The sequence below is a fragment of the Mercenaria mercenaria genome, chromosome 2 (genome assembly GCF_021730395.1).
Source record: "Mercenaria mercenaria strain notata chromosome 2, MADL_Memer_1, whole genome shotgun sequence".
NCBI classification, from domain to species: Eukaryota; Metazoa; Mollusca; class Bivalvia; order Venerida; family Veneridae; genus Mercenaria; species Mercenaria mercenaria.
The window spans coordinates 110,624,983-110,652,951 of NC_069362.1; the positions used below are offsets into that span (position 1 = coordinate 110,624,983).

The 27,969-nt window shown below is 41.0% G+C and overlaps 1 protein-coding gene across 1 annotated transcript; it reads left to right on the plus strand.

The window, feature by feature from the left end:
* LOC128555343 (breast cancer type 1 susceptibility protein homolog) lies at positions 1-27,911 on the plus strand. The gene is made up of 2 exons (XM_053537532.1): positions 1-419; positions 23,905-27,911. The coding sequence occupies exons 1-2, from the start codon at positions 381-383 to the stop codon at positions 25,009-25,011; spliced, it is 1,146 nt and encodes a 381-aa protein (XP_053393507.1). The 5' UTR covers positions 1-380; the 3' UTR covers positions 25,012-27,911.
* Positions 27,912-27,969: the final 58 nt, after the last annotated feature.

Below are 27,969 nucleotides of genomic sequence, written 5' to 3' on the forward strand. Positions count from 1 at the left end.
ATCCATGAAACAGTGGAATTTACATGTAGGTTATTCTTCAAGCAAGAAAATAAGTACTGACGCCGACAATGTACAATTTCTGGACAAAATCAGTGATCAATCGAGTTTTTTTGCTATAATTCTGCCTGTCATCAGACTAACACATTATATACAGAAACAAATCATGTTTAGCTTCCAATAAAATGTAAATATACATACCTTCAAAGCAAATCAGTCACTTTAAAATGCTGTTTTTCAACTTTTAGCTGTCAGTTTGTTGTTTTGATCACTCGCAAGAGGAAGAGCGGGAATACAGTGGTTTATAGGGTGTGAGTCATGGCATTTTGTTATCTTAAGCACTTGTTTACCGTCCACGTTTACAAATTTGTACAAATGTATTTATGACTTTTATCGATTGGATAAAAGGTTTTGTTAATAAGGTAAGAATTATGTCTCTCCAAATATGTTTGTTCCATTTGCAAAGTCCCCTTCCGGGACGTTGTTTGTATTGTTTTCTGTAAATGTCACTTCCGTGATTCAATTTAAAGTAATGGGTTTATATTTTTTTAAGCAGAAGAATATGTAATCTAAATATATCGTGCATGTGACTTGATAAACGCACATAAGCGAAACGTTGATCTAAAGAATATAATGAAATCTAAATTAGGTAGTTGTTTTGTAGTTAGGGAGGTAATATACATTTGGTTAGTAATATCTAGCTAAACAAAAGATCAATACAAATATAAGAATAAGAAAACAACATGGGAAGGGAACCTTATATTTTTGTATAAGTAAATTAGTATAAATCCTTTATAACATTACTTCCAGGTACAAATGTATAAAGTATATTAGTACTTTATTGGAGACACGCATGACCGTCTGTCGTCCGTCCGAGTGGTTCTGTGCTTAATAGTAACGGTACATTCTGTTCATTCTAAACACCTTCTGCCGTTTGTATGATACTTTATAACAAAAGAAAAAGATAATAAATGTTCGTTCGTAAGAGCATTTGTCCTACCTTTTACCATGACGGCTGCATATCCACTGGGACGATTTTTATAAAACTTTATTTCATGCTTTTCAGTGGTTTACTGAAATATAATGGTAGATTATATCCTGGTAAACCCACAGTGAAATTTATCAAAATATAATTTTCACTGTGCCGGACTACTTTCTTCCCCCAATTGGACACCTCTCTATGTACATGTATATACATGAGGTGACAGGTTGGTTGTAGTAGCTTCCCTTTGTTTACATGTTTGTAACAACAACAACAACACCTGTCAAATCTGACGTCTGCTTTAGTATACAATCAAGATGTCTGTAGAAGAACTGGATCCAGAGGTCTTGAATGACATTTTCACAAATTTCTTTGACCAGGAGGAATATGGAGACTTTCAGGTTGCAGACAGGAACTTTAGACAAGTAGATGCTGACCAGTTTCTTAAAGAAAATGAAAATAAAAATACCCAAAAGAAGACAGAGAGTGACATGAAGTTATTCTTCTCTTTTCTGATGTCAAAAAATGAAATGAGAAAACCAGAATACATTCCCCATATCAGCTTAATTCATTACTGTGTGAATTTATCTTGGTGTTACCAAGAAAGATGGCAGGGAATATGAGCCTACAACTTTGCGGGGCTTTATAAGCTCTATTGACAGATATCTAAAAGCAAGTGACAGCAATGTTGCCATATTCAAGGACAGAGAATTTTCCAAAACACGAGCTGTCCTTTCAAGAAAACAGCAACAGCTGAAAGGCCAGGGACTTGGCAATAAGCCGAGAGCTGCAGAAACCATGACAGAGTCTATCATTGACCAGATGCATGAAGCCAGGACACTAGGTGACTACACTCCAAGGTCTTTGTTACACTCCATGTGGTTTGTATGCACAAACCATTTTGGAATGCGGACAGGCAAAGAATGCCGTGATCTCTGCTGGGGAGATATTCATCTTAGAATGGACGAAACTTCTGGTGAGGAGTATCTTATATATGACCAAGAGAGACAAACCAAAACCAGATCTGGTTCAAATCCTCGGGACATTAGGTACGTTTCAATTGCATTTTTATTTAATGGCTTTATTACACTCCCGCAACGTCGAACATGTGATAAATAGCGGATATTACATGAGTGTCTTTTCATATTGAATTTATTAAACTCGTTGAATAAAATGATAAAATGCGAGGCTCTGCCGAGCATTTTTATCAATTTTATTCAACGAGTTTAATAAATTAAATGTCGAAAGACACAAATGTAATATTCTTTTCATCACATGTTAGCTATTCATGTCGAAACATCAAAAATTCAACTTTCTTTTACTATACAAATAAGTCAATTTGTCCAGCGTCTCCTATACTGTAAACGACGTCGACGTCAAAGCGTTATTACACTAGTGTATTATCATTTTTATTTAATGGCTTTATTACACTCCCGCAAAGTCGAACATGTGATAAAGTAATTTAATTCATATACAGTAGATCTACCATAATTTTTGTGTTGTTTTTTTTCAGTGTCACTGAATGAGCACTAAAATTAGTAATTTCAAAATTTGTGTCACAAATTGAAATATCTCATTCTTCCACTGATATTTCTTTTCGGGTTTATTTCATGCACAAAATGCTTTAAATATTTTGTATTTTTGATACCATCTTAAAATATCTTTAAAATTGCACAAGCTTTCCTTGTGAAAATGTGAAATCTGTGAAATAAAAAAAAAAATAGATGTGAAATCTGATATTACAGGAGTGTCTTTTCATATTGAATTTATTAAAACAAGTTGAATAAAATAATAAAATGCGAGGCTCTGCAGAGCATTTATCAATTTTACTCATCGAGTTTAAAGGCACTGACCTCCAGATTTGGATAAATAATATTTTTTCTTTCAAATTGAACTTTGGTCATATTACGAACATTAGAATATGAGTTTTTGTTTCTAAAATAATTTAAAAATCCTATTCAAGAAAAAAAGATGACCGTCTCGGCAATCGAACCCCGGACAACCACGGCAATAAAGACATTTTCCCGTCTTCGTAACCAATAAAGCTATTGAGGAATTAGTGAGTTATGATTTCAAAATACAGATTTTTATAATTGAGACAGTTTACCTGGAGTAATGCGTTACAAACGCATTTCGATTTTCATCGTAAAAAGTAGAAAAAACAGCAAATTCTAATGTGTTTCCGTAACATGATATAGTTTGTCAGTAATTAAGTTTTAACCCTTCTTAAGAAATATAGCATTATATTTCCAGATATCTAAAAAATCTTTTAGTAGACTAGTAGAATGATCTGGAGGCCAGTCCCTTTAATAAACTCAATGTGGAAAGTCACAAATGTCATATTCTTTTTTCCCCACATGATAACCTTCCCTGGCGAAACATCAAAAATTCTACTTTCTTTTACTAGATTATATGAATAAGTCAATTTGACTAACGTCTCCTATACTATAAACAACGTCCACGCGTTTACTGAAATATAATGGTAGATTATTTGTAATGATAACGATAAACAACAAAACAGCTATCCAAACTGGGATTCGAACCCAGGCCTACTGCTACTTAGTAACAGCCGTCCTTCCGCTAGACTATTTGGATGCACAACTGTTGTATGTTGCTACAATCACCATTACGATTTAGAGTTTTAGACTTGCATTTTTTCTGTAAAATGTCTGTCAAAAGGTTAGAGACTGTAAAAAGATAAATGTTTTAATGATGTATAACAGTGTAAATTTCATTACTTCAGAGGTACAAAACCCAAAGCCTATGCCACTGCTGACGCCCAGAGAGATCTGTACATCTGTACAAGCTGTACAGCCAGAAACGACCGGACGAAATGTGCAAACCTGACAGCCCATTCTTCCTTACACCAAATGATAAACCACAGAGATGCTGGTTCAAAAAAACCCCACTTGGAATAAATAAACTTTACAACATTATGAGAGACATGAAGGCTGAAGCAGGAATTGAAAATCCCAGAATAACGCCTTACAGGTGTGCATATTATACATCTATATTCTTATTTTATGCTTTTCCATGGTTTATCTAGATATAATAAATGAACAGCTGAAAATATCCTGATATAGCAACGTTTTATAAGCCTGATTTTATAGCCGATATTGTTCTGAGTTCCAAACTGAAAATTTTTCCCCCCATTTTTCTGCAAACATTTTCAATTCAGAGCTTTAAAACGACAGTTTTACTGGAATGTCAAGTACGTAAATTATAAGCCGTCATATGGATACTAAAACTTTTTCCGACAATCAAAAAAATTCAAATCTGACATCTATTGATCTTTTCTTTCCTTTTCAAATTCATTTCTGAAAAAAAGAAAACACCCTAAAACTGTAAAATATCTACTTTTGAAATACCCTTACCAAAGTCATACCTGCATAAATTCAGTATATTTAAAGTAGTTTGATAACAAGAATCTTCAAGTACTTATCAGACTGTAAGCCCAGGCCTCCAGATAATTTTTCATGCAATTAGTGTTTCAATTCTTTGTTTTTTCACAACCAAATTCAATCAGTATTAGTTTTGCATCGCAAACATTTAATCTTTCTTAGTTAGTTTTTTTTTTTTTTTTTTTGCTGGAGGGAGTGCATCTATCATTTTTTGTCCGTTTTCAATGACTTTAGTAATTTTTCTGTTACGTTTTAGTATTTCGCTATTCATCATGGGCTATTTCCAACCAGAATCAATGACATTTGTTATGATGTCCGGTACAATTCCACCTGCGATTTCTTCATTAAGATTTTTTCCGTTCTTGTCATAAAATTAACCATAGAAGGACATGCACTGTCAGTTTGATGCTTTGCTCATCCTCGCTTTCTTACTGCCGACGTCATATTCGCAATTTCTTAGAAGGTGATATCATTCTAGCAAGCTAATAAATGGCACGATTAAGATTTTATCGCTGACTTGAATTAGCCGTGAAATTAAGAAAATTTTAGTAATAAGTTCCCAAACATGGTTTATCGTAGAATAACCCGTGTTTTCTGTGTTCTTATGCGTACATGTAAGAATGTATCAAGAAGGCCGTATTATTTTAAATACTGTTTCGCATAAGAACGAAAAAACTCGTGTTATTCTACGATAAATCACACTTGGGAACTTGTTATTTCGATTCTAACACTACATACTAGTATCAACAGTGTAGAAAAAAAACTACTTTTTACAACCGTGCTATGCACCTGGATCGGTAACGTCACTGCACGCGAGTGGTTTATTTAAGAAATATATATCTCATCGGTGATTTGTCGCTGAATAAATCACTGTTTGGAGTTCAGATGCGAAGGAATTATATCACGAGGGCGGAGCCCGAGTTGTATAATACTACGCAGCTGAACGACAAACACTGATTTATTCAAGAGCAAATCACTAAATGAGATGTATTATTTTGATTCTAACACGTTACCAAGGACGGGACACCTGCACTTTACCAGTACGCACATTAAATAAACACTCCCCATTTATTCTTATGGGGGCTACTGCCCCACACACCCCGTTTTTCTGTTTTCTTTAATGAATAGATTATTGTTACAATTTATTTAAATGATTGTAACGAGCACATCCTACCTTTTACAATCCTAGCAAAAAGTGCGTACCAGTAAAGCGCATTCTAGCCCCAAGGACTTTAAAGTACATCTTTGCCGGCATTCATTAATTATTTGCCCGTTTTCAATCGGTTTCTTTCTAGCGCGCTGCTACGCCGTTTGACGCAATAATTGTGACGTCAGAACAGTGAATTGTTGTTTGATAATTCACTGATTCCAGCCTTCTTTGTTTAATAGTAAAATGAATCGGATCGTGTTAGAATGCAGAATGAGAATAACCCGAGAGCCCTCCCATGTCAGCCAACTTAGAAAAACGAACTTATGCCTGCATACTTATTCTAAAGAAAATGCACTTGTACAAAATAATTTATGCCTTCAAATAATTTCATAGGTCAATGATATGAAAATTCCATTCATTTTTTTTTTCAGCTCCAGAAAACATCTGGTTCAAACTCTAAACGATGCTGGGGTCCCTGCCAACCAAATCATGCAAATTTCTGGTCACAAGAATGTGAATTCTATAAACAACTACAGTAAAATCAACAACGACCAGTCGAGAAATATTTCTAAAATACTGTCGAATCAGAGAAATGAAACCAACCTTCAAACTCAAGGAAGTGGTGCTGCCAGTGCTCCGGAGCCATGGACTGGGCCTTTCGGATCCAATCGCTCTCGCAGTCTTTTTGCAAGCAGCACTTTCCACGGACCTGTGACTTTCAATTTCCACAGTACATCTGTATCGGAAACACTGTCACAAATGTCCACAGTTAACGTAGGCCGAAGTAATGCAACTGCTGAAGAGTCCGTTTCCAACATGCTCGATTCGCCAGTTGCCACTGCCCACTGGCACTAGAACCGCAAATTTAGCTTTGAGTGGTCTATTTTCATAAATATATGCATTATTTTTCAATTTATAAAGAAATATAAAAGAAATGGTGCCTTATTATATATTACGTCCCACCCTCTGTTCTTATATTAAAACATGGTAATGAACGGAATCCGACATCGCTCCGTTTCGCCGGTCATAACTTTCCGTAGAAATAAGCTATCGCTGATACTCATGTACCGATCGGAAGGTCTTACATTTATTTAACAATGACAACAAGAAATCCCCACCAAAGAATGCTATTTTTGCAGAAATCAAGCGAATTTTATCGCTTTCGGAATTATTTACATCTCGATCACCCATCAACTTCCGCTTTTACCAAGTGCGAGCGATCTCATTGGACGGAACAAAAAGAGTCAAATGCGCGATATTTGAATGTAAAAAATCCAAACAAACCAGAACAGTATATTTTTCTGTATAACTTCTTTTGGAAAAAGTCATGAATGGAGAAATATCCAGAACGATTTGTCCAACAGAAATAGTATAGTGGTATCCTGCTTTTATGAACAAAATAATATAATTTTTCAATTTGATTTGCCCAATCAATTACATCTTAGTACCACGGCAAATCAAATTGAAAAATTATATTATTTTGTTCATAAAAGCAGGATACCACTATACTATTTCTGTTGGACAAATCGTTCTGGATATTTTCTCATTCATGACTTTTTCCAAAAGAAGTTATACAGAAAAATATACTGTTCTGGTTTGTTTGGATTTTTTACATTCAAATATCGCGCCATTTGACTCTTTTTGTTCCGTCCAATGAGATCGCTCGCACTTGGTAAAAGCGGAAGTTGATGGGTGATCGAGATGTAAATAATTCCGAAAGCGATAAAATTCGCTTGATTTCTGCAAAAATAGCATTCTTTGGTGGGGATTTCTTGTTGTCATTGTTAAATAAATGTAAGACCTTCCGATCGGTACATGAGTAACAGCGATAGCTTATTTCTACGGAAAGTTATGACCGGCGAAACGGAGCGATGTCGGATTCCGTTCATTACCATGTTTTAATATAAGAACAGAGGGTGGGACGTAATATATAATAAGGCACCATTTCTTTTATATTTCTTTATAAATTGAAAAATAATGCACATATTTATGAAAATAGACCACTCAAAGCTAAATTTGCGGTTCTAGTGCCAGTGCCACTGCCAGACCATTCAAACGAATAAGAATGATTCCAGAAAGTGACAGTGACTAACTGTAACACTCACGACACGAGAGTTTACATATAAGTCCATTTAAAATCCCACTGTTACACTGTTCGTATTGTTTCTCCAGTTATTTGTTCTAACTGTTTACCGATTGACTGAAGTAAAACAAAATGGCGGACTCGAATTTTGACAAGCGCAAGTGCGCGTATCTGCGCGTATGAATTTCACACATTGTTTGTTTAAATATATCTGAAGTTACATGAATAAAATTTTTGAAGTACCAAATATATTATTTATATCCCTTACAAATAAATTAATCTCCTTTCTTCTGTTAGACAAAACACAACCTGGACCAAATTTGTAGAACTATTTGGGACGCATAACACAGCGCTGACAGTCGTAAACAGTGGGGCTCCCTGCGGGGGAATTTTTAAAAAGTAAAACGATTTTATAAAAGAAACCACTGAATAAGCATGAAATAAACAGAAAATTTGTTTGTTTCGGTGAAAGATCGAAATTTATTTCATCTCGTGAACATCACATGTTAATATTTTCACTCGTGGCTTCGCCACTCGTGAAAATATTCATGTGATGTTCACTCGATGAAATAAATTTTCGATCTTACACCGAAACAAACAAATATCCTCTATATCATCATTTCATACCTCACTTTTACCCTAGGTTCAAGATCACAGTCACGCTTGGGCGTTAAAAGTCAAATAGACTAACTTTATGTCCGCTCCATATCTTCTCACTCGGAAAATGTGCACAATAATACCATCAATTGCTAAGATAAGCACGACGATATGCACAGTGGACAACCCAGGTCACTTGGTCCAAGATCAAGGTCATGCTTGGACGTCAGCGGTCAAATGCCTTATATGTGTGTCCCTTGCATTTTTAACCACTTTAGACATTTTCATAAAAATAGCATCAGTTTTTTAGCCAATCAAGGCGACATGCAAAGACTACAACCCAGATTACTGGGTCCTAAGCAAAAGTCACACTTGGTGGAGTTTAAATGTGTACCGGTGTAACGGTCAATTTTTTCCCCAGTCAGTTCTTCCCCCCCCCTCCCCCCCCCCAGTCAATTTTTCCCCCCAATCGCAACTGGTTTACTCTTGATCATTCTTATGGGGGAAAAAACTAGTTCAAATTATTTTCCTCCCCCTCATCATTTTCTTGGCTAGTCAATTATATCCCCTGGTTTAGAGAATTGGCACTGGTTATTCTGTGTTATTCTTACCAGCCTGGTTTTTATTTCCGATAGTCGGTTTTTCATTTAAATTTCATATAAAATAAGAAATATGTTTCATTTTTGTGTAAATTTAAGAATGTTTTAAATGAACTTATTTTAATATCTGTTGTATTTTTTTTTATTTTGCCATTATTCTTCCCTGTTCAATTCATCTAAGGTAAGGAAATACTGCGGTCAGTTCTTTTCCCACGTAGCCCAGTACTTGACCAGTAAGGTGAGGAAAGTAAATTGACCATCAGTTCTTTTCCACCTAGCAGTACTTGCTTTTGCTCTGTTAGTTGGGGGAAGAATGACCGGTCAGTTCTTTCCCCCCTAGCCAGTACTTGACCCTGTTCGGGTGGAAATGAAATTGACCAGTCGTTCTTTCCCCCCAGCCAATACTTGCTCGCTCTGTTAAGTGGGAAGAAATTGACATGTCAGTTCTTTCCCCCTAGCCCAGAACTTGACCTTTCAGGTGGGAAAAAGAAAATTGACCGTCAGTTCTTCCCCCCCCCGCCATCATATACTTTCCCCTCCTAAGCCAGTACTTGCTAGAAAGAACTTACTGGTCAATTACTTTCCAGCCTCTTGATTGGTCAGTTCTTTCCCCCCCAGCAATATACTTATTCGGTCAGGGAGGGGGGAAGAAATTAACCAGTCAGTACTTTCCCAATAGCTGTACTTGACCTGTCGGGTGGGATATGAATTTGACCCAGTCATTCTTTCCCCCCCCCTAGCCAATACTTACCTATCAGGAGGGAGAAAAAATTGACAAGTTTTTGTTATTTTCCCCCCTAGCCAGTACTTGACCTGTCAGGTGGGGGAAGTTGTTGTTTAAATTGACCAGTACAGTTCTTTCCCACCTAGGCCAGTACGTGCTCCTGCCAGTGTGGGGTTAGAAATTGACCGGGTCATTCTTTCCCCCCTAGGCCATTCTTGACCTGTCGGATGGGGAAAGAAATTGACCAAGTCAGTTCTTCCCCCCTAGCCAGCTACTTGAACCTGTCGAGATGGGGGGAAGAATTTGACTAAGTTGTTCTTTCCCCCTAGCCAGTACTTGACCTGTACGGTGGGAAAGAAATTGACTGGTCAGTTCTTGCCCCCTAAGCTAGTAACCTGACCTGTGGTGTGGGGAGATGAAATTGACCAGCAGTTCTTCCACCCCCCTAGCATATATTTGACCTGTCGGGAGGGAGAAGAAAAGACCGATCAGTTTCTTTCCCCCCATCATATACTTGACCTGTCAGGTGGGGGAAGAATTTGAACCAGTCATTCCTTTCCCTCTCCTAAGCCAGTACTTGCTCTGTTAGGTGGGGGGAAAGAACTGACCCTTTCAATTTTCTTCCCAACCTAACAGAGCAGGTAATGGCTGGGGGGGGGAAGATTCACTGACGTAGTAAATTTCTTTCCGCCACCTGACAGGTCAAGTATATGCTAAGGGAAATAATGACAGGTCAATTCTTCCCCAACCTGATAGGTCCCTAAATATATGTTAGGGGGGCGGGGAAAGAACTGACCTGGTCAATTTCTCTCCCCAACCAACAGGTCAAGTACTGGCTGGGTGATAAGAACTGACCAGCCAATTTCTTCCTCCACCTGACAGTTCAAGTAGTAGTTTAGAGGAGTGGGGGGAAGAACCGACTAGTCAATTTCTTTCTTCTTCCCCACCTGACGGTCAGTACTGGCTAGGGGGGGGGGGGGGAAGAAAGAACTGACCCGTCATTTCTTTCCCCCCACCCTATAGGGTCCAGAATATGCAAGGTGGGAAAGAACTGACTAGTCAATTTCTTTCCCCCAGCCTATTTGCTAGGGGGGAAAAGAACTACTGGTCAATTCTTCCCCCACCTGATTAGGTCAAATCTTGGCTAGGGGGAAAGAACTGACTAGTCAATTTCTTCTTCCCCCACCTGATAGGTCAATTTATGCTTGACGGGAAAAGAACTGACGCGGACAATTTTTCTTCTTCCCATCCGACAGGTCAAGTATCGCTGGGGTAAAGAACTGACCAGCCAATTTCTACCCCCACCTGACAGTCAAGATAACGTCATGGGAGGAAAGAACTGACGTAGTCAATTTCTCTCCACCTGACAGTTCAAGTATAACGCAAGGGGAAAAGAACTGACCGGTAAAATGTTTTTCCCACCTGATTGGTCAAGTATATGCTAGGGGTAAAGAACTGACAGGGACAATTTCTTCGCCCACAGATAGTCAAATATATGCTAGGAGGAAAGAACTAACCGGTCAATTTCTTCCCCCCACCCGATAGGTCAAGTGTAAATGCAAGGGGGGAAAGAACTGACTAGTTCAATATCTTCCCCCCACCTAATGCTAGAGGGGAAAGAATGACTTTCAATTTCTTCCTTCCCCCACCTATAGGTCAAATATATGCTAGTGGGAAAGAACTGACTAAGTCAATTTCTTCGCACCTGATAGTCAAGTAATATGGTAGAGGGGAAAAGAACTGACTGTCAATTTCTTCCATCCCCATCCGACAGGTCAAGTAACTCGCAGGGGGAAAAGAACTGACCGGCCAATTTCTTCCTCCCACCCACAGGTCAAGTACATCTCTGGCTTGGGGGAAAGAACTACTAGTCAATGTCTTCTCCACCTGACAATTCAAGTATAATGCAGGGGAGAAAAACTGACCTGGTCAATTTTTCCTCCCCCACCTGATAGGTCAAGTATATGCTAGGGGGAAGGAACTGACTAGTCAATTTCTTCCCCCACCTATCTGCATGGGACGAACTGACTGGTCATTTCTTCCCCCCACCTGATAGGTTCAAACTAGGCTAGGGAAAAAGAACTGACTGTTCAATGTCTTCCCCCACCTGATATGTCAAGTAAAGCTATGGGGGGGGTGGGGGAAGAACTGACTGGTCAATTTCTTCTCCCCCACTCCGAATCCCATGTCCTGGCTAGGGGGGAAAGAACTCCGGCCAATTTCTTCCTCCCCGCAGATAGGTCAGAGTATACATGCAAGGGGGGAAAGACGACTATCAATTACTATCCCCCACCTAGATGCTAGAGAAAGAACTGACTGGTCAATATCTTTTACCCACCCGAAAGGTCAAGTACTGGCTAGGGGGAAAGACTGACCGGTCAATTTCTTCCCCCACCTGATAAGGTCAAGTATATGCAAATGGGGAAAGAACTGACCTAGTCCATTTTCTTCCCCACCTATCAGCCTAGGGGGAACGAACTGACTGGTCCATTTCTTTCCCCACCCGAAAGGTCAAGTACTGCTAGGGGGGAGAGAACTGACCGGTCAATTTCATCCCACACCTGAGTGGGTCAAGTATATGCAAGGAGGGGAAAGAACTTTACTAGTCAATTTCTTCCCCCCACCTGATAGTCAAGTATATGCGAGACGAAAGAACTGACGGTAATTTCGCTGGGGGAAAGAACTGAATGGCCAATTTCGTCCCCCACCTGACCAGGTCAATTACTCTGCTTTGGGGGAAAGAACTACCTAGTCAATTTCATCTCCACCTGACAGTTCAAGAATAACGCTAGGGGAGAAAGAGTGAACCGGTAAATGTTTTCCCCCCACCTATAGTCAAAGAATAAGCTAGGGGGGAAGAACTGACTAGTCATTTCTCCCCCACCTATCAGCTAGGGGGACGGAACTGACTGGTCAAATTACTTCCCCCACCCTGATTAAGGTCAAAATATATGCTAGGTGAAAGAACTGGACAGGTCAATTTCTTCCCCCATTCCCCCCAAGCTATACGGTCAAGTATATGCAGCTAGGGGGGAAAGAACTGACCGTCAATTTCTTCCCCCACCCGATAGGTCATTGTATATGCAAGGGGGGGGGGGGGGAAAGAACTGACTATCAATTTCTCCCCCCACCTAAGCTATACTGGGAAAAGAACTGACCTGACCATTTCATCCCTCACCTGCTAGGTCAAATATATGCTAGGGGGGAAAGAAACTGCCTATCACTTTCTTCCCCCACCTGTAGTCAAGTATATGCCCTAGAGGGGAAAAGAACTGATCTGGACAATTTTTTCCTCCCATCAACAGGTCTAGTACTACTAGCTGGGGGGAAAGAACTGACCGGCCAATTTCCTTCCCCCACCCGAACAGGTCAAGTACCGGCTGGGGGGGGGGGAAAGAACTGACTAGTCCATTTATTCTCCACAGACAGTTCACTATACTGCTAGGGGAGAAAGAACTGACCGGGCAATGTTTTGCCCACCAATAGGTCAAGTATATGCAGGGGGGGGAAAGAAATGAACTAGTCAAATTCTTCCCCCACCGATCTGCTAGAGGGAACGAAACTGACTGGTCAAATTCTTCCCCCATCGATAGGGCTCAAATATATCTAGGGGGGAAAGAACTCACTGGTCACTTTCTTCCCCCACCAGATAGGTCAAGTATTAATGCTAGTACTGAGGGGGGGGGAGAACTGACTGGTCAATTTCTTCCCCCACCCGAACGGTCAAGTACTGGCTATGGGGGGAAAGAACTGACCGGTCAATTTCTTCTTCCTCCACCTGATAGGTCAAGTATATGCAAGGGGGGAAAGAACTGACGCGGTCAATCTCTTCCCCCACCTATATGCTAGTTGAGAAAGAACTGACTGGTTTAATTTCTTCTAACCCACGCCCAAAAGGTCAAATCCTCTGGCTAGGGGGGAAAGAAACTGACCGGTCATTTTCTTCCCCTCCCCACCTGAAGGTCAAGTATATGCAAAGAGGGAAAGAACTGACAATCAATTTCTTCCCCGACAATATGCTTAGGGGGAAAGAACAGACTGGTCAATTTCTTCTCCCCACGCCAAAGGTCAAGTACTGCTAGGGGGAGAGAACTGAACCGGTCAATTTCTTCCCCCACCGATTAGGTCAATATATGCAAGGGGGGAAAGAAACTGACTATCAATTTCATCCCCCACCTATATGCTAGGGGAAAAGAACTACTGGTCAATTTCCTTCCCCCACCTGGATAGGTCAAATATATGCTATGGGACAGAACTGACTGGTCACTTTTTTCCCCCCACCTGATAGGTCAAGTAAATGGTTAGGTGGGGAAAGAAATGACTGGTCATTTTCTCTTCCCATCCAACCGTTCACGTAATGGCTGTGGACAGAACTGACTCCGCCACTTTCTTCTCCCCACCCTAAAGGTCAAGTACTGGCTAGGGGGGAAAAGAACTGACCGGTTCAATTTCTCCACCCACCTGATAGGTCAAGTATATGCAAGGGGGGAAATAACTATAACTGACAAGACAATTGCCTCCCTACTCCCCCCAACCTATATGCTAGGGGGAAAAGAACTGACTATTCCAATTTTCTTCCACCCTCCTGATACGTCAAATATAATGGTAGGGGGGGAAAGAACTGACTTGTCAATTTTAATCCCCCAACCACTCCAATATGGTCAAATATATGCTAGGGGGAAAGAACTGACGTGGTCAATTTCTTCCCCCACCTGATAGTCAAGTTATGCTAAGGGGGGAAAGAACTGACGGTCAATTTATTCTCCCCATCCGACAGGGTCCAAATACTGGCTGGGGGGGAAAGAACTGACTCGCCAATTTCTTCCCCCACCTATATGTCAAATATATGCTAGGGGGTAAAGAACTGACTGGTCAATTTTTCCCCCACCTGATTTGGGTCAAGTATGTGCTAGGGGGGAAACGAACTGACTGGTCAATTTCCTTCTCCCCCTCAAACAGTCAAGTACTGGCCGGGGGGTAAAAACGGACTGGTCAATTTCTCTCCCCACCCGAAAGGTCCAAGTCCAGCTTAGGGGGGAAAGAACTGACTATCAATTACTTCCCCCCACCGTGATAGGACAAGTATATCAAGGGGGGGAATGTACTGACTTATGTCATTTTCTTCCCCCACCATATGCTAGGGGAAAAGAACTACTGTCCAATTTTCTTCCCCCGCCTGATAGGTCAAATATATGCTAGGTGGGAACGAACTACTGTCAATTTCGTCCCCCACCTGACATGTACGGGTCAAGTATATGCTAAGGTTAAAGAACTGAACGGGTCAATTCCTTCTCCCCCCATCCACAGGTCAAGTACTGGCTGGCGAGGGGGGGGGAAGAACTGACCGGCCAATTTCTTCCCCCACCCTGACAGTTCAAGTACTATGCTTGGGGGGAAAGAACTGACTAGTGAATTTCTACCCCACCTGACAGTCAAGTATATACTAGGGGAGAAAGAACTGACCAGTCAATTTTTTAACCAACTGATAGCCAAGTATATGCTAGGGGGGGAAAGAACTGACCAGTCAATTTCTTTTCCCCCACCTAAATGCTAAATTGGGAAAGAAACTGACTGGTCCAATTTGTACCCCCAACCGATAGGTCAAGTTATATGCTAGGGGGAAAGAACTGACGGGTCAATTTCTTCCCCCACCTGATAGGTGAAGTATATGCTATGGGGAAAGAACTGACTGGCAAATTCTTCTCCCCAACCGACAGGTCATGTACTGCCTGGGTGGAAAGAACTGACCGCGGCCATTTCCTTTCTTCCCAAACCTGACAAGGTCAAAGAACTGGCTTGGGGGGAACGAACTGGTCAATTTCTTCCCCCACCTGACAGTTCAAGATAATGCTAGGTGAGAAAGAAACGACCGGTCCAATTTTTTCCCCTCACCTTGATAGGTCAGTAAATGCCAGGATGGGGAATGGGCGAACTGACTGGTCAATTTCCCTCACCCACCTGATAGTCAAAATATATGCTGGGGGGTAAGAACTGACTGTCAATTTCTTCACCCACCAATAGGTCAAGTAATATTCCTGGTGGGAGGGGGCGGGAAGAACTGACTGTCAATTTCCCCCTTCTCCCCACCCGAAAGGTCAAGTACTGGCTAGGGGGAAAGAACTGACCGGTCAATTTTTTCCTCCACCTGATAGGTCAAGTATATGCTAGGGGGGAAAGAACTGACCTGTCAATTTCTTCCCCCACCCGATAGGTCATGTATATGCAAGGGTGGGGAGGGGGGGGGGGGGGAGAAAAAACTGACTAGTCAATTTCTCCCCCCACCTATATGCTAGAGGGGAAACAACTGACTGGACAATTTCTTCTCCCACCTGATATGTCAAATATATGCTGAAGGGGGAAAGAACTGACTGGTCAATTTCTTTCCCCCACCTGATAGGTCAAGTATATGCTGGGGGGAAGAACTGACTGGTCAATTCCTTCATCCCCAATTCCGACGGTCAAGTACGGCTGGGGGGAAAGAACTGACCGTCCAAATTTCTTCCCCCACCTGAAAATGTCAAATATATGCTAGGGGTAAAGAATCTGAACCGTCAATTTTCCCCCCACCTGATAGGTCAAGTATGTGCGAGTGAGGAAAGAACTACTGTCAATTTCTTCTCCCCAATCAGACAGGTCAAGTACTCACTCGCGGGGAATGACTGACCGCCAAATTCTTCTTCCCAACCGACAGGTCAAGTACTGGCATGGGGGGGGGGGGGAAGAACTGACTAGTCAATTTCTTCTCCACCTGACAGTTCAAGTATAATGCTCGGGGAGAAAGAACTGACCGTCAAATGTTTTTCCCCCACCTGATAGGTCAAGTATCAGCCTAGGGGGGAAAGAAATGATTACTCAAGTTCTTCCCCCCACCATCTGCTAGAGGGAACGAACTGACTGGTCATTTCTTCCCCAACCTGATAGGAGTCAAATATATGTAGGTGGGAAGAGAAACTGACTGGTCAATTTCTTCCCCCACCTGATAGTCAAGTATATGCTAGGGGGGATAGGGGGGAGAACTGACTGGTCCCATTTCTTCTCCCACCCAAAAGGTCAAGTACGGCTAGGGGGAAAAGACTGACCGTCATTTCTTCTTCCTCCACCTGATAGGATCAAGTAAATGCAAGGGGGAAATAACAGACTAGTCAATTTCTTCCCCCACCTATAAGCTAGGCGGGGTAAAGAACCTGACTGGTTAATTTCTTCTACCCAATCGTCCGAAAGGTCAAAATACTGGCTAGGGGGAAAGAACTGTGACGCGATCAATTTCTTTCCCCCACCGGATAGGCAAGTATATGCCAAAGAGGGAAAGAAACTGACTAGTCACTTTCTTCCCCCACCTATATTACTAGGGGGTAAAGAACTGACTGTCAATTTCTTCTCCCCCACCCGAAAGGTCACGTGGAACTGGCTAGGGGGAGAGAACTGATCTGCGTCAATTACTTCCCCCACCTTCGATAGGTCAAGTTATTGCAAGGGGGGAAATAACTGAGATGCTAGACAATTGCCTCCCCCACCTATCAAATGCGAGGGGAAAAGAAATGATTATTCAATTTTCTTCCACCACCTGATACGTCCAAATATAAAGTAGGGGGAAAGAACTGACTGGTCAATTTCTTCCCCCTCCCTGATAGGTCAAATATATGCTAGGTAGGAAAGAAGCTGACTGGTCAATTTTCTTCCCCCAATCCTACAAGTCAATACCCTGCTTGCTGGGGAAAGAAACTGACCTGGTCAATTTCTTACTCCCCACCCGAAAGGGTCAAGTACTGCTTAGGGGGGAAAGAACTGACCGTCAATTTCTTCCCCCACCTGATAGTTCCCAGTATATGCAAGGTGAAATAACTGACTAGACAATTGCCTCCCCCACCAATATGCTAGGGGGAAAAGAACTGACTATTCAATTTCTTCCACCACCTGATACGTCAAATATATGCTAGGGGGGAAAGAACTGACTGGTCAATTTCTTCTCCCACCTAATAGGTCAAATATATGCTGGGGGGAAAGAACTGACTGGTCAATTTCATTCCTCCCCACCAGATATCAAGTATATGCTAGGGGGAAGAACTGAGCTTTGGGTCAGATTTCTTCTCCCTCCATCCGACAGGTCAAGTACTGGCGGGGGGACAAAGAACTTACCGGCCAATTTCTTCCCCCACCTGAATATGTCAAATATAAAGCTAGGGGGTAAAGAACAGACCGGTCAAAATTTTTATTCCCTCCCCCCCCCACCTTAGAGTCAAGTAGGGCTAGGGGGAAAAGAACTGACCTGGGTCAATTTCAACACCCCATCAAACAGGGTCAAGTAAATGGCTGGGGGGAAGAACTGACTGGTCAATTTCTTCTCCCCACCCGAAAGGTCAAGTACTGGTCAAGTACTAGGGGAGAAAGAACTGACCAGTCAATTTTTCCCCCAACTGATAGGCCAAGTATACGCCCTAGGGGGGGAAAGCAACTGACCAGTCAATTATCTTCCCACTCTAGTATGCATGGGAAATGATCCTGAATGGTCATATTTTACGGGTTTGCCCCCACCTGATAGACAAGTATATGCAAGGGGTGAAAGAACTGACTGGTCAATTTTCTTCCCCCCTGATAGGAGAAGCATATGCTATTGGGGCAAAGAACTGACTGGTCAATTTCTTCTCCCCCATCCGACAGGTTCAAGTACTGGCTTGGCTGGAAAGAACTGACCGGCCAATTTTTTTGTCTCCGCAACCAGACAGTCAATAACTGGCTTGGGGGGAAGCACTAGTCAATTTCTTCCCCCACCTGACAGTTCAAGTATAAATGCTAGGGGAGAAGAACTGACACGGGTTAGTTCAATTTTTCCCCCACCTGGATAGTCAAGAAATATGCTAGGTGAAAGAACAGACTAGTCAATTTCTTCCCCCACCTATCGCTAGGGAGGAACGAACTGACTGTCCAATTTCTTCCCCCACCTGATTGCGTTTTAATATATGCTAGGGGGAATGAACCGACTGGTCAATTTCTTCCCACCACCTGATAGGTCACGTATCTGCTGGGGGGGGGGGGGGGTAAAACTGAACTGGTCAATTACTTCTTCTCACCCACCCGAAAGGTCAAGTACTCTACTACCTCCTACTCAAGCTAGGGAAAATAACTGATCGGGTCAATTTCTTTCCTGCACCTGATAGGTCAAGTATAATGCAAGGGGGGAAAGAACTGACAAGTCAATTTCTTCCCCCACCAATATGCCTAGGGGGGAAGAACTGACCGGTCCTTTCTTCTACCCACCCGGAAGGTCCTGAAGTACTGGCAAGGGGGAAAGAACAGACCGGTCATTTCTTCCCCCAACTGATGGTCCAAGTGTAATGCAAAGGGGGAAAGAACTGACAAGTCCAATTTCTTCCCCCACCTATCTGCAAGGGGGGAAAGAACTGACTGGTCAAATTACTTCTCCCCACCCCGAAAGGTCAAGTACGGGCTAGGGGAGAGAGAACTGACCGTCCAATACTTCCCCCACCTGATAGGTCCAAGTATATGCAAGGGTGAACGAAACTGACCGGTTCAATTTCTCCCCCACCTATAATGCTAGGGGAAAAGAACTGACTGGTCTATTTCTTCCACCACCTGATAGGTCAAATAATGCTAGGGGGGAAAGAACTGACTGGTCATTTTTTCCCCACCTATATCAAGTATATGTCCGGGGGATAAATGACTGTCAATTTCTTCGCCCATCCAACAGGTCAAGTTACGGCTTGGGGAAAGAACTGAACTGGTCAATTCCTTCTCCCCATCCCTCGAAAAGGTCAAGTACTGCTAGGAGGGGAAAGAACTGACCGGTCAATTTCTCCCCCACCAGATAGGTCAAGTATATGCAAGGGGCAAAAGAACGACTAGACAATGCCTCCTCCTCCCCCACCTATATGCTAGGGGTAAAAAGAACTGACATATTCAATTTCTTCCCCCACGCTGATAGGTCAAAATAATATGCTAGTGGGAATGAACCTGAACTGGCAATTTTCTCTCCTCCCACCTGATAGGTACAAATAATATGCTAGTGGGGAAAGAACTGACTGGTCAAATTTCTTCCCCCACCTGATAGGTCAAATATATGCTAGGGGGGGGAAAGAACTTGACGGTCAATTTCTTCTCCCCATCCGACAGGTCAAGTACTGGGTGTTAAAGAACTGACCAGCCAAATTCTTCCCCCACCTGACAGGTCAAGTACAGGCTTGGGGGGAAAGAACTGACTATCAAATATCTTCCCCACTGACAGTTTCAAGTATAATCTAGGGGAGAAAGAACTGACCAGTCAATATTTTCCCCCACCTGATAGGTTTCAAGTATAGATGCTAGGGGAAAGAACTGACCAGTTCACTTTCTTCCCCCACCTATATGCTAGGGGGAAAGAACTGAACTGTCAATTTTTCCCCCACCTGATATCAAATATATGCTAGGGGGAAGAACTTCACTGGTCAATTTTCTTCCCCTCCACCTATATGTGAAAGTAAATGCCTATGGGGGAAGGACTGACTGACAATTTCCTTCTCCCCATCCGACAGGTTCAATTACTGGCTGGGGGGAAAGAACTGACCGGCCATTTCTTCCCCAACCTGACAGTTCAAGTACTCTGGCATGGGGGGAAAGAACTAGTCATTTCTTTTCTTCCCCCACCTGACAGTTCCAGTATAAATGCTAGGGGAGAAGAAACTGACCGTCAATTTTTTATTCCCCACCTGATAGGTCCAAGTATATGCTAGGGTGAAAGAACTGACTAGTCAATTTCTTTCCCCCACCTATATGCTAGAGAGAAAGAACTGACGTCAATTTCCTTCCCCCACCTGATAGGACAAAAATTATTCTAGGAGGGAAAGAACTGACTGGACAATTTCTTTCCCCCACTTGATAGGTCTAGTATATGCTAGGGGGAAAGAACTGACTGGTCAATTTCTTCTCACCCATCCCGAACAGGTCAAGTTCTGGGCTGGGGGGAAAGAAATGACGGGTTAATTATTTTCCCCCATCTAATAGGTCTAGTATATGCAAGGCGGGAAAGAACTGATAAGTCATTTCTTCCCCCACCTGATAGATCAAATATATGCTAGGGGGAAAGAAATGACCGCCCAGATTCTTCCCCCACCTGATAGGACAAGTTTATGCAAGGGGGGAAAGAACTGACCAGTCAATTTCTTCCCCCACCTGACAGGTCAAGTATATGCTGGTGGGGGGGGGGGGGGGAGAACTGACTAGTCAATTTCTTCCCTCACCTGAGAGGTCAAGTATATGCAAGGGGGGGGGGGGGAAGAACTGACCAGTGAATATTCTTCTCCCCACCCGACAGGTCACGTACTGGCTAGTGGGGAAAGAACTGACCGGTCAATTTCTTCCCCCACCTGATAGGTCAAGTATATGCTAAGGGGGAAAAGACCTGACTAGTCAATTTCTTCCCCCACCTACCTGCTAGGGGGGGGGAGAACTGACTGGTCAATTTCTTCCCCCACCTGAAAGGTCAAATATATCCTAGGGGGGACTGAACTGACCGGTCAATTTCTTCTCCCCATCCGACAGGTCAAGTACAGGCTAGGGGGGGGGGAAAGAACCGACCGGCCGATTTCTTCCCCCACCTGACAGGTCAAGTACTGGCTTGTGGGGAAAGAATTGACTGGTCAATTTCTTCTCCCCATCCAACAGGTCAAGTACTGGCTGGGGGAAAGAACTGACTGGTCAATTTCTTCTCCCCATCCGAAAGGTCAAGTACTGGCTAGGGGGGAAAGAACTGACCGGTCAATTTCTTCCCCCACCTGATAGGTCAAGTATATGCAAGGGGGAAAAGAACTGACTAGACGATTGCCTCCCCCTCCTATATGCTAGGGGGAAAAGAACTGACTATTCAATTTCTTCCCCCACCTGATAGGTCAAATATATGCTAGGGGGGAAAGAACTGACTGGTCAATTTCTTCCCCCACCTGATAGGTCAAATATATGCTAGGGGGGAAAGAACTGACTGGTCAATTTCTTCCCCCACCTGATAGGTCAAATATATGCTAGGGGGGAAAGAACTGACTGGTCAATTTCTTCTCCCCATCCGACAGGTCAAGTACTGGCTGGGGGGAAAGAACTGACCAGCCAATTTCTTCCCCCACCTGACAGGTCAAGTACTGGCTTGGGGGGAAAGAACTGACTAGTCAATTTCTTCCCCACCTGACAGTTCAAGTATAATGCTAGGGGAGAAAGAACTGACCAGTCAATTTTTTCCCCCACCTGATAGGCCAAGTATATGCTAGGGGGGAAAGAACTGACCAGTCAATTTCTTCCCCCACCTATATGCTAGGGGGAAAGAACTGACTGGTCAATTTTTTCCCCCACCTGATAGGTCAAATATATGCTAGGGGGAAAGAACTGACTGGTCAATTTCTTCCCCCACCTGATAGGTGAAGTATATGCTATGGGGGAAGGAACTGACTGGTCAATTTCTTCTCCCCATCCGACAGGTCAAGTACTGGCTGGGGGGAAAGAACTGACCGGCCAATTTCTTCCCCAACCTGACAGGTCAAGTACTGGCTTGGGGGGAAAGAACTAGTCAATTTCTTCCCCCACCTGACAGTTCAAGTATAATGCTAGGGGAGAAAGAACTGACTGGTCAATTTCTTCCCCCACCTGATAGGTCAAATATATGCTAGGAGGGAAAGAACTGACTGGTCAATTTCTTCCCCCACTTGATAGGTCTAGTATATGCTAGGGGGGAAAGAACTGACTGGTCAATTTCTTCTCCCCATCCGACAGGTCAAGTACTGGCTGGGGGGAAAGAATTGACGGGTTAATTTTTTCCCCCATCTAATAGGTCAAGTATATGCTAGGCGGGAAAGAACTGATTAGTCAATTTCTTCCCCCACCTGATAGATCAAATATATGCTAGGGGGGAAAGAAATGACCGGCCAATTTCTTCCCCCACCTACCTGCTAGGGGTGGGGGGGGGGGGAGAACTGACTGGTGAATTTCTTCCCCCACCTGAAAGGTCAAATATATCCTAGGGGGGACTGAACTGACTGGTCAATTTATTCTCCCCATCCGACAGGTCAAGTACTGGCTAGGGGGTAAAGAACCGACCGGCCGATTTCTTCCCCCACCTGACAGGTCAAGTACTGGCTTGTGGGGAAAGAACTGACTGGTCAATTTTTTCCCCCACCCATAGGCCAAGTATATGCAAGGGGGAAAGAACTGACTAGTTAATTTCTTTCCCGCACCTGACAGATATTAAATAGTAATGGCAATCGAACAGAAGTTAAAAAATTTGATTTGACAAAAAAAAAAAACAACATTGTTTAAAGTTACAAAAAAGGAAACATATAGGTTTATTGAAATGAAAAACAATACTTGTTTCATCTGAAATTTAAATGGAAAATGAATAGACACTTGTATCCCAAATAACAATACTGAAAGAATCCAGTACTTGAAGGGAAAACTTGACTAGGGGGAAAGAACTGACTAGTCAGTTTTTTCCCCGGGGACACATCTGACTAACTAGTCAGTATCTTCCCCTATCAGAAAATTAATTCCAAGGGGGGGGGGGGGGAAACTGACTAGGGGGGGGGGGGGGGCTGGAAGAAACTGACTAGTCAGTGTTTTCCCCGGGGGAAAGAATTGACTAGTCAGTTTTTTCCCCGGGGAAAGAACTGACTGGGGGAAAACTGGGCTGTTACTTCGGCACCATATCTTCTTAACCAATGAAAGGATTTTCATAAAACTAGCATCTATTGTAGATCTATTGACAAAAACTTGCAGAGTATACAACCCAGGTCATTCGTATTTTATATCCCTTAACTTTGACCTTGGCGTTATTGTTCAAATAACCCATATCGAATTTCTGAAGAATTAACGAAATTTTGTAGCCTCTTAAAATACTGACTATATTTCTAACTGAATCGTGACCTCTATCCCGGTTTTATTTAATTAACACGACCGTATACATGTATTATAACACTGGCTGCGTTTGTAATCATTTGTGCAGGGTCTTGAAGTTTTAACGTAGAATAAGTGTTATCCTATTTGTTGACGAAAACTATTTCTTTTCTTTCAAATTAAGCATCACAAAAAGTCAATTGCCCTGGCTAACTGTCATTATTCTTATTGAGATACATGCTGTTACCAAGCGTTTGTCCGTAAAAACCGTGCGTTAAGACAGCTGTGGCATTCATTTTTCAGATGTATAGTAGAGATATTAGTAACCTTTCAACTAAAAAATATTCAACAGTGAATAAATTAAAACGATGGATATTGCTTAAGTAAACAAACATGAAAGAACTATCCTTTTACTTCAACGCAACTAGACCACGCCTATTCATTCCATACCTTTAATGATAAATACAGAGCTGTCAAAATTATTTTATTTAATTATTTCATATTGCAGATTTTCCATGCAGGCAACACTCTGAAAAAAGTACAAATGGCAACGGTAGACGAAGATATATTCATATGTCCCATATGTATGGACATTTTTGAGAACCCTAAAATGTTACCTTGCCAACACAGTTTCTGCAAGAACTGCCTTGTATCCTTTATTCAAAAGAAAAGAGAATGTGTTATTGGAAAATTACAATCGTTTTATTGTCCTTTATGTAGACATGAAGTTATGTTAGAGAACAAGAATGACGATGAAGATTCATTTCCAACAAACTACCTGCTTAGCACTTTGTTGGAGTATCGCAGAGGAGATATCTATATACCATTCAATGTTACCAAGCACATGTCTGAAAAACAAACACAAACGGTAAATAAAAAAGAAGGAAAAAGGACCCGCACAATTGGAACGCAGATAAAACGATGTAAAACTACCAATAAAGGAATACAAGCAAATCGCAATGGAACTAGCGTACAGAATAAAAGAATACAAACTCTTGAAGCAAGGTTGAACGATACCATAAACATGGAAACACAGACGATAGAAGCAATTAACAGTGACGAAGAAAACATATTTATTAATCAAAACATGATTAACCAAAGTACAACAGAAAATAATACTTTCAACTGCTCAGGGCAAACGCTCAACGAAACTTCAGATTTGACAGAAATACAGATGACAAGACAGACGTGCAGCAATATTGTGACTTACCCAGAATCTGCGGTTATTAAGCAACCAGGCTATTACCTTCATTTCGTAATAGCCTTGGCTTTTCTTCTGCTTTCAGTGTTTGCGTCCCGTCAAACTGACTTTGACACGACCGACATACATTCTAAGATGGAAGAGTTGATTGAGAAAATAAAACAATTGTATCTTTCACACATTTCTAAGGAAAATTCCGCTTCATCTGGACGCAGCAGGAATGTGAATGATTCAACTAGTGAAACCGAAAGCGCTTTCCTCTTTTTACTTTGTGTACTTATGTGTTATGGGTTGCTTCTATATGTTGCAGTTTTGACAATCCAGAAACTGCCGTATCGGCCTGCTGTCAGTGAGAGACGGTGGCTAAGACAACAAAAGAGACGTCAGCGTCGTTCAAAACATATATCAGTTTGAAAGATAATAATATAAATTTAGTTACAAATGCTGGTATAAATTGGTAAGTAATTAAATAATTCATGGAGATTATATTTATCTCTGTATTTTATTGAAGGGTTGTGTCTGTTTGTTTTTATTCTTTATAGTGCTTAAAGGAAAAAAAAACTATAATGTAATAATAGTAGCTACAGCTATCTATAAATGATTGCTTGTTATAACTATGTACATTGCAGCATTGCTATTAAGACTATTTTAGTATGTTTGACCACCATTTTATAACATTTAAGAAAAATTTGTATAGCCTAAGTATGAATTCATTCTGATAATATTAAGGCTATTGAGTTATCTATTATTTAAACATTTTCCAGACTGCCATAAACATTATAATATGCTAAATGCATCCACGAAATGTAATACTATGCTAAGTTTTTTGTTTTTGTTGTTGTCTTTTTTACCATTAATATGTTTGATTCGTTATATTGCTATGTTCATCTACCACAGTCATAATAGAATTATCATTATGCTATATTAGAAACATGATATGCTATGTTTGATAGATCTTAATGCTTGGTTTGATAGATCTGATCACACTATTTTTATGCATGAATTATTACCATGCTGTATCTATTTATAGTATAAATGCTTCAAAAATTATTATGCTATATTAGATCTTTGCATTTATGCTAAGAATTAATTGTAATTATATTTATATAAAGTTTAAGTACCGAGGGCACACAAATACTGACCTACCATATTTAATATGTATAAACAGTTTGCACTGGTATTGCTCTTAATTTTCGTTTCGTTTAAGAGTTGTTACATTTGCAGACAAACAATTTCTACTCAGTACTGTACTTCCATAAAATATGCTCTTTAAATTACTAAGAGCATATTGAATAATATGGCACTGTACTTGACAATCAACTGTACTGCACAGGGCATCACCTTATTAAGCAAGTTTAACAAATATATCAGATGTCCATGAAATAGCCTAAATATATCAAATGCAACGGTTAAAGTACAAATCTTCACCATTGGTTACCAACTGGGTTTAATTTTTTATTTGAATCATATGTATATTTTAAGTATGTTAGTTTCTTATCTTAAAGGTCTAAAATGCTCACAAATTAGCTGCCACAACCATGACTCTTGTACCCAACGTCTAAACCAGCATATAGAACAAGAATCTTACATTCACGTTTTTGCTTGCACTTTTTTAAAAATTACTCTTAAAAAGCCTATATCATTACATGTTTCTTAAATAACGTAATAAGATCATTTTAAGTGTTTATCTCTTTAATTCCTCACGTGTAATCCCGTTATGAATAAATGGTTATCCCGTTACGAATAAATGGTCAAGCAAGCACATGTGTCTACTTCAATTACACTTAGCGACACGCTTCTCTGAATGACATAATCTGACCTATTTTTAACCTTGTAATATCTATAAATAGTTTCCTCAAGTAGAACAATGTCAATGTGTTGCCCTCGTATTTGCGTGACTATATGTAATGTTTTCTTTGAAATCTTGTATTTATCTCGTGTTTTGTATGTATTCAAACTGAGAACTTATTGAATAAAACTTGGTCTTTTTAAGGTTATACTTTTTTTCAGCATTGTTTTCACAAGTGTTATAAATTATCTTAATCAATGCGTGATTGAAATAGGAAATATTCATGGCAAAATTCAGTTTGGATCGCACTAAGGCAGAAAAATGGAAACATTATTTTCCACTCAGTAATGCTACGAATTTAAAATTCAAAGATAACTTTAATCATTGTCCTGTTTTATTTTTACATGAAGTGGCATGCTATTTGTTTTTAAAATGTTCCCTAGTTGGATGCTCATTCTTATGCGCCGTATGTTTGTTATTTAACCCTTTATTTTTAGGAATCTACCTCGACAACACATTTTCGAGGTGGTATTCACCGACTTGACAAAGGTTTTATTTCTATACCCCATTTGTATTGTGTGTCTCTATCAGATTCACTCAATTTCGTTCTAGTATTCAGGAAACGAGTTGTCAAAGCCTGTCAAAGCCTGTCTTGATAGCCTGGGTTAATACTTAATTTATGAATGTTATATGCATTTCTGTATTTCATTGTAAAGTTGTCTGTTTTCGCTGTTTTGTTTTTAAAGTGGTTATTTAAAGTGATTGTTTTTTTTTTCAGATTTTTTTCACGTTTTTTTCTGATTATTCCAATGTAAGTTTAATTACATAACCATGTTTATTTCAGTTCAAGTCAGAATCATATATCTTCACAATGTTTTGTTACGAAGTTTATCATACTGCTAAGATAAAAGAAACTCCTTGCATTATGTGTAATGATAAAATCTATGTTGATTTCTGATAATTTCCACTTTTCAAACAAGTGAAACAATTTTAGCCAAGTTAGTCATAGATAATTGATAGATAGTGGTGGCCAAAAGAGAGAGGTTAGTTGCAATCTTCAGTAAAATGTAACAAATGAGCCGCGTCATGAGAAAACCAACATAGTGGGTTTGCGACCAGCATGGATCCGGACCAGCCTGCGCATACGCGCAGTCTGACCAGGACCCATGCTGTTCGCTTTCAAAGCCTATAGTAATTAGAGACACTGTTAGCGAATAGCATGGATCCTGACCAGACTGCGCGGATGCGCAGGCTGGTCTGGATCCATTCTGGTCGCAAACCCACTATGTTGGTTTTCTCATGGCGCGGCTCAAATGCCATACTTTTCAGTAAGGCTTTCAAGCCGCTTCCGAACAACCTATTCTGCATTGTAACGGGAGATATTTATTAACGTTATCGTTATTCTATTCATTGCCTGCTCTTAATTTATTGATCCAAAATTTTGTTTCTTTGTATTTCTTGCCTTAAATGTTTCCGTTGGTTATGTGTTGAGCTTTCTTTTGATGAAATAAATTTGCTTTTCTTAGCATGTGTTTCAAGTTGTGATACTGCGTACTCCTTGTTTACAATATGTTTTGTTCCTT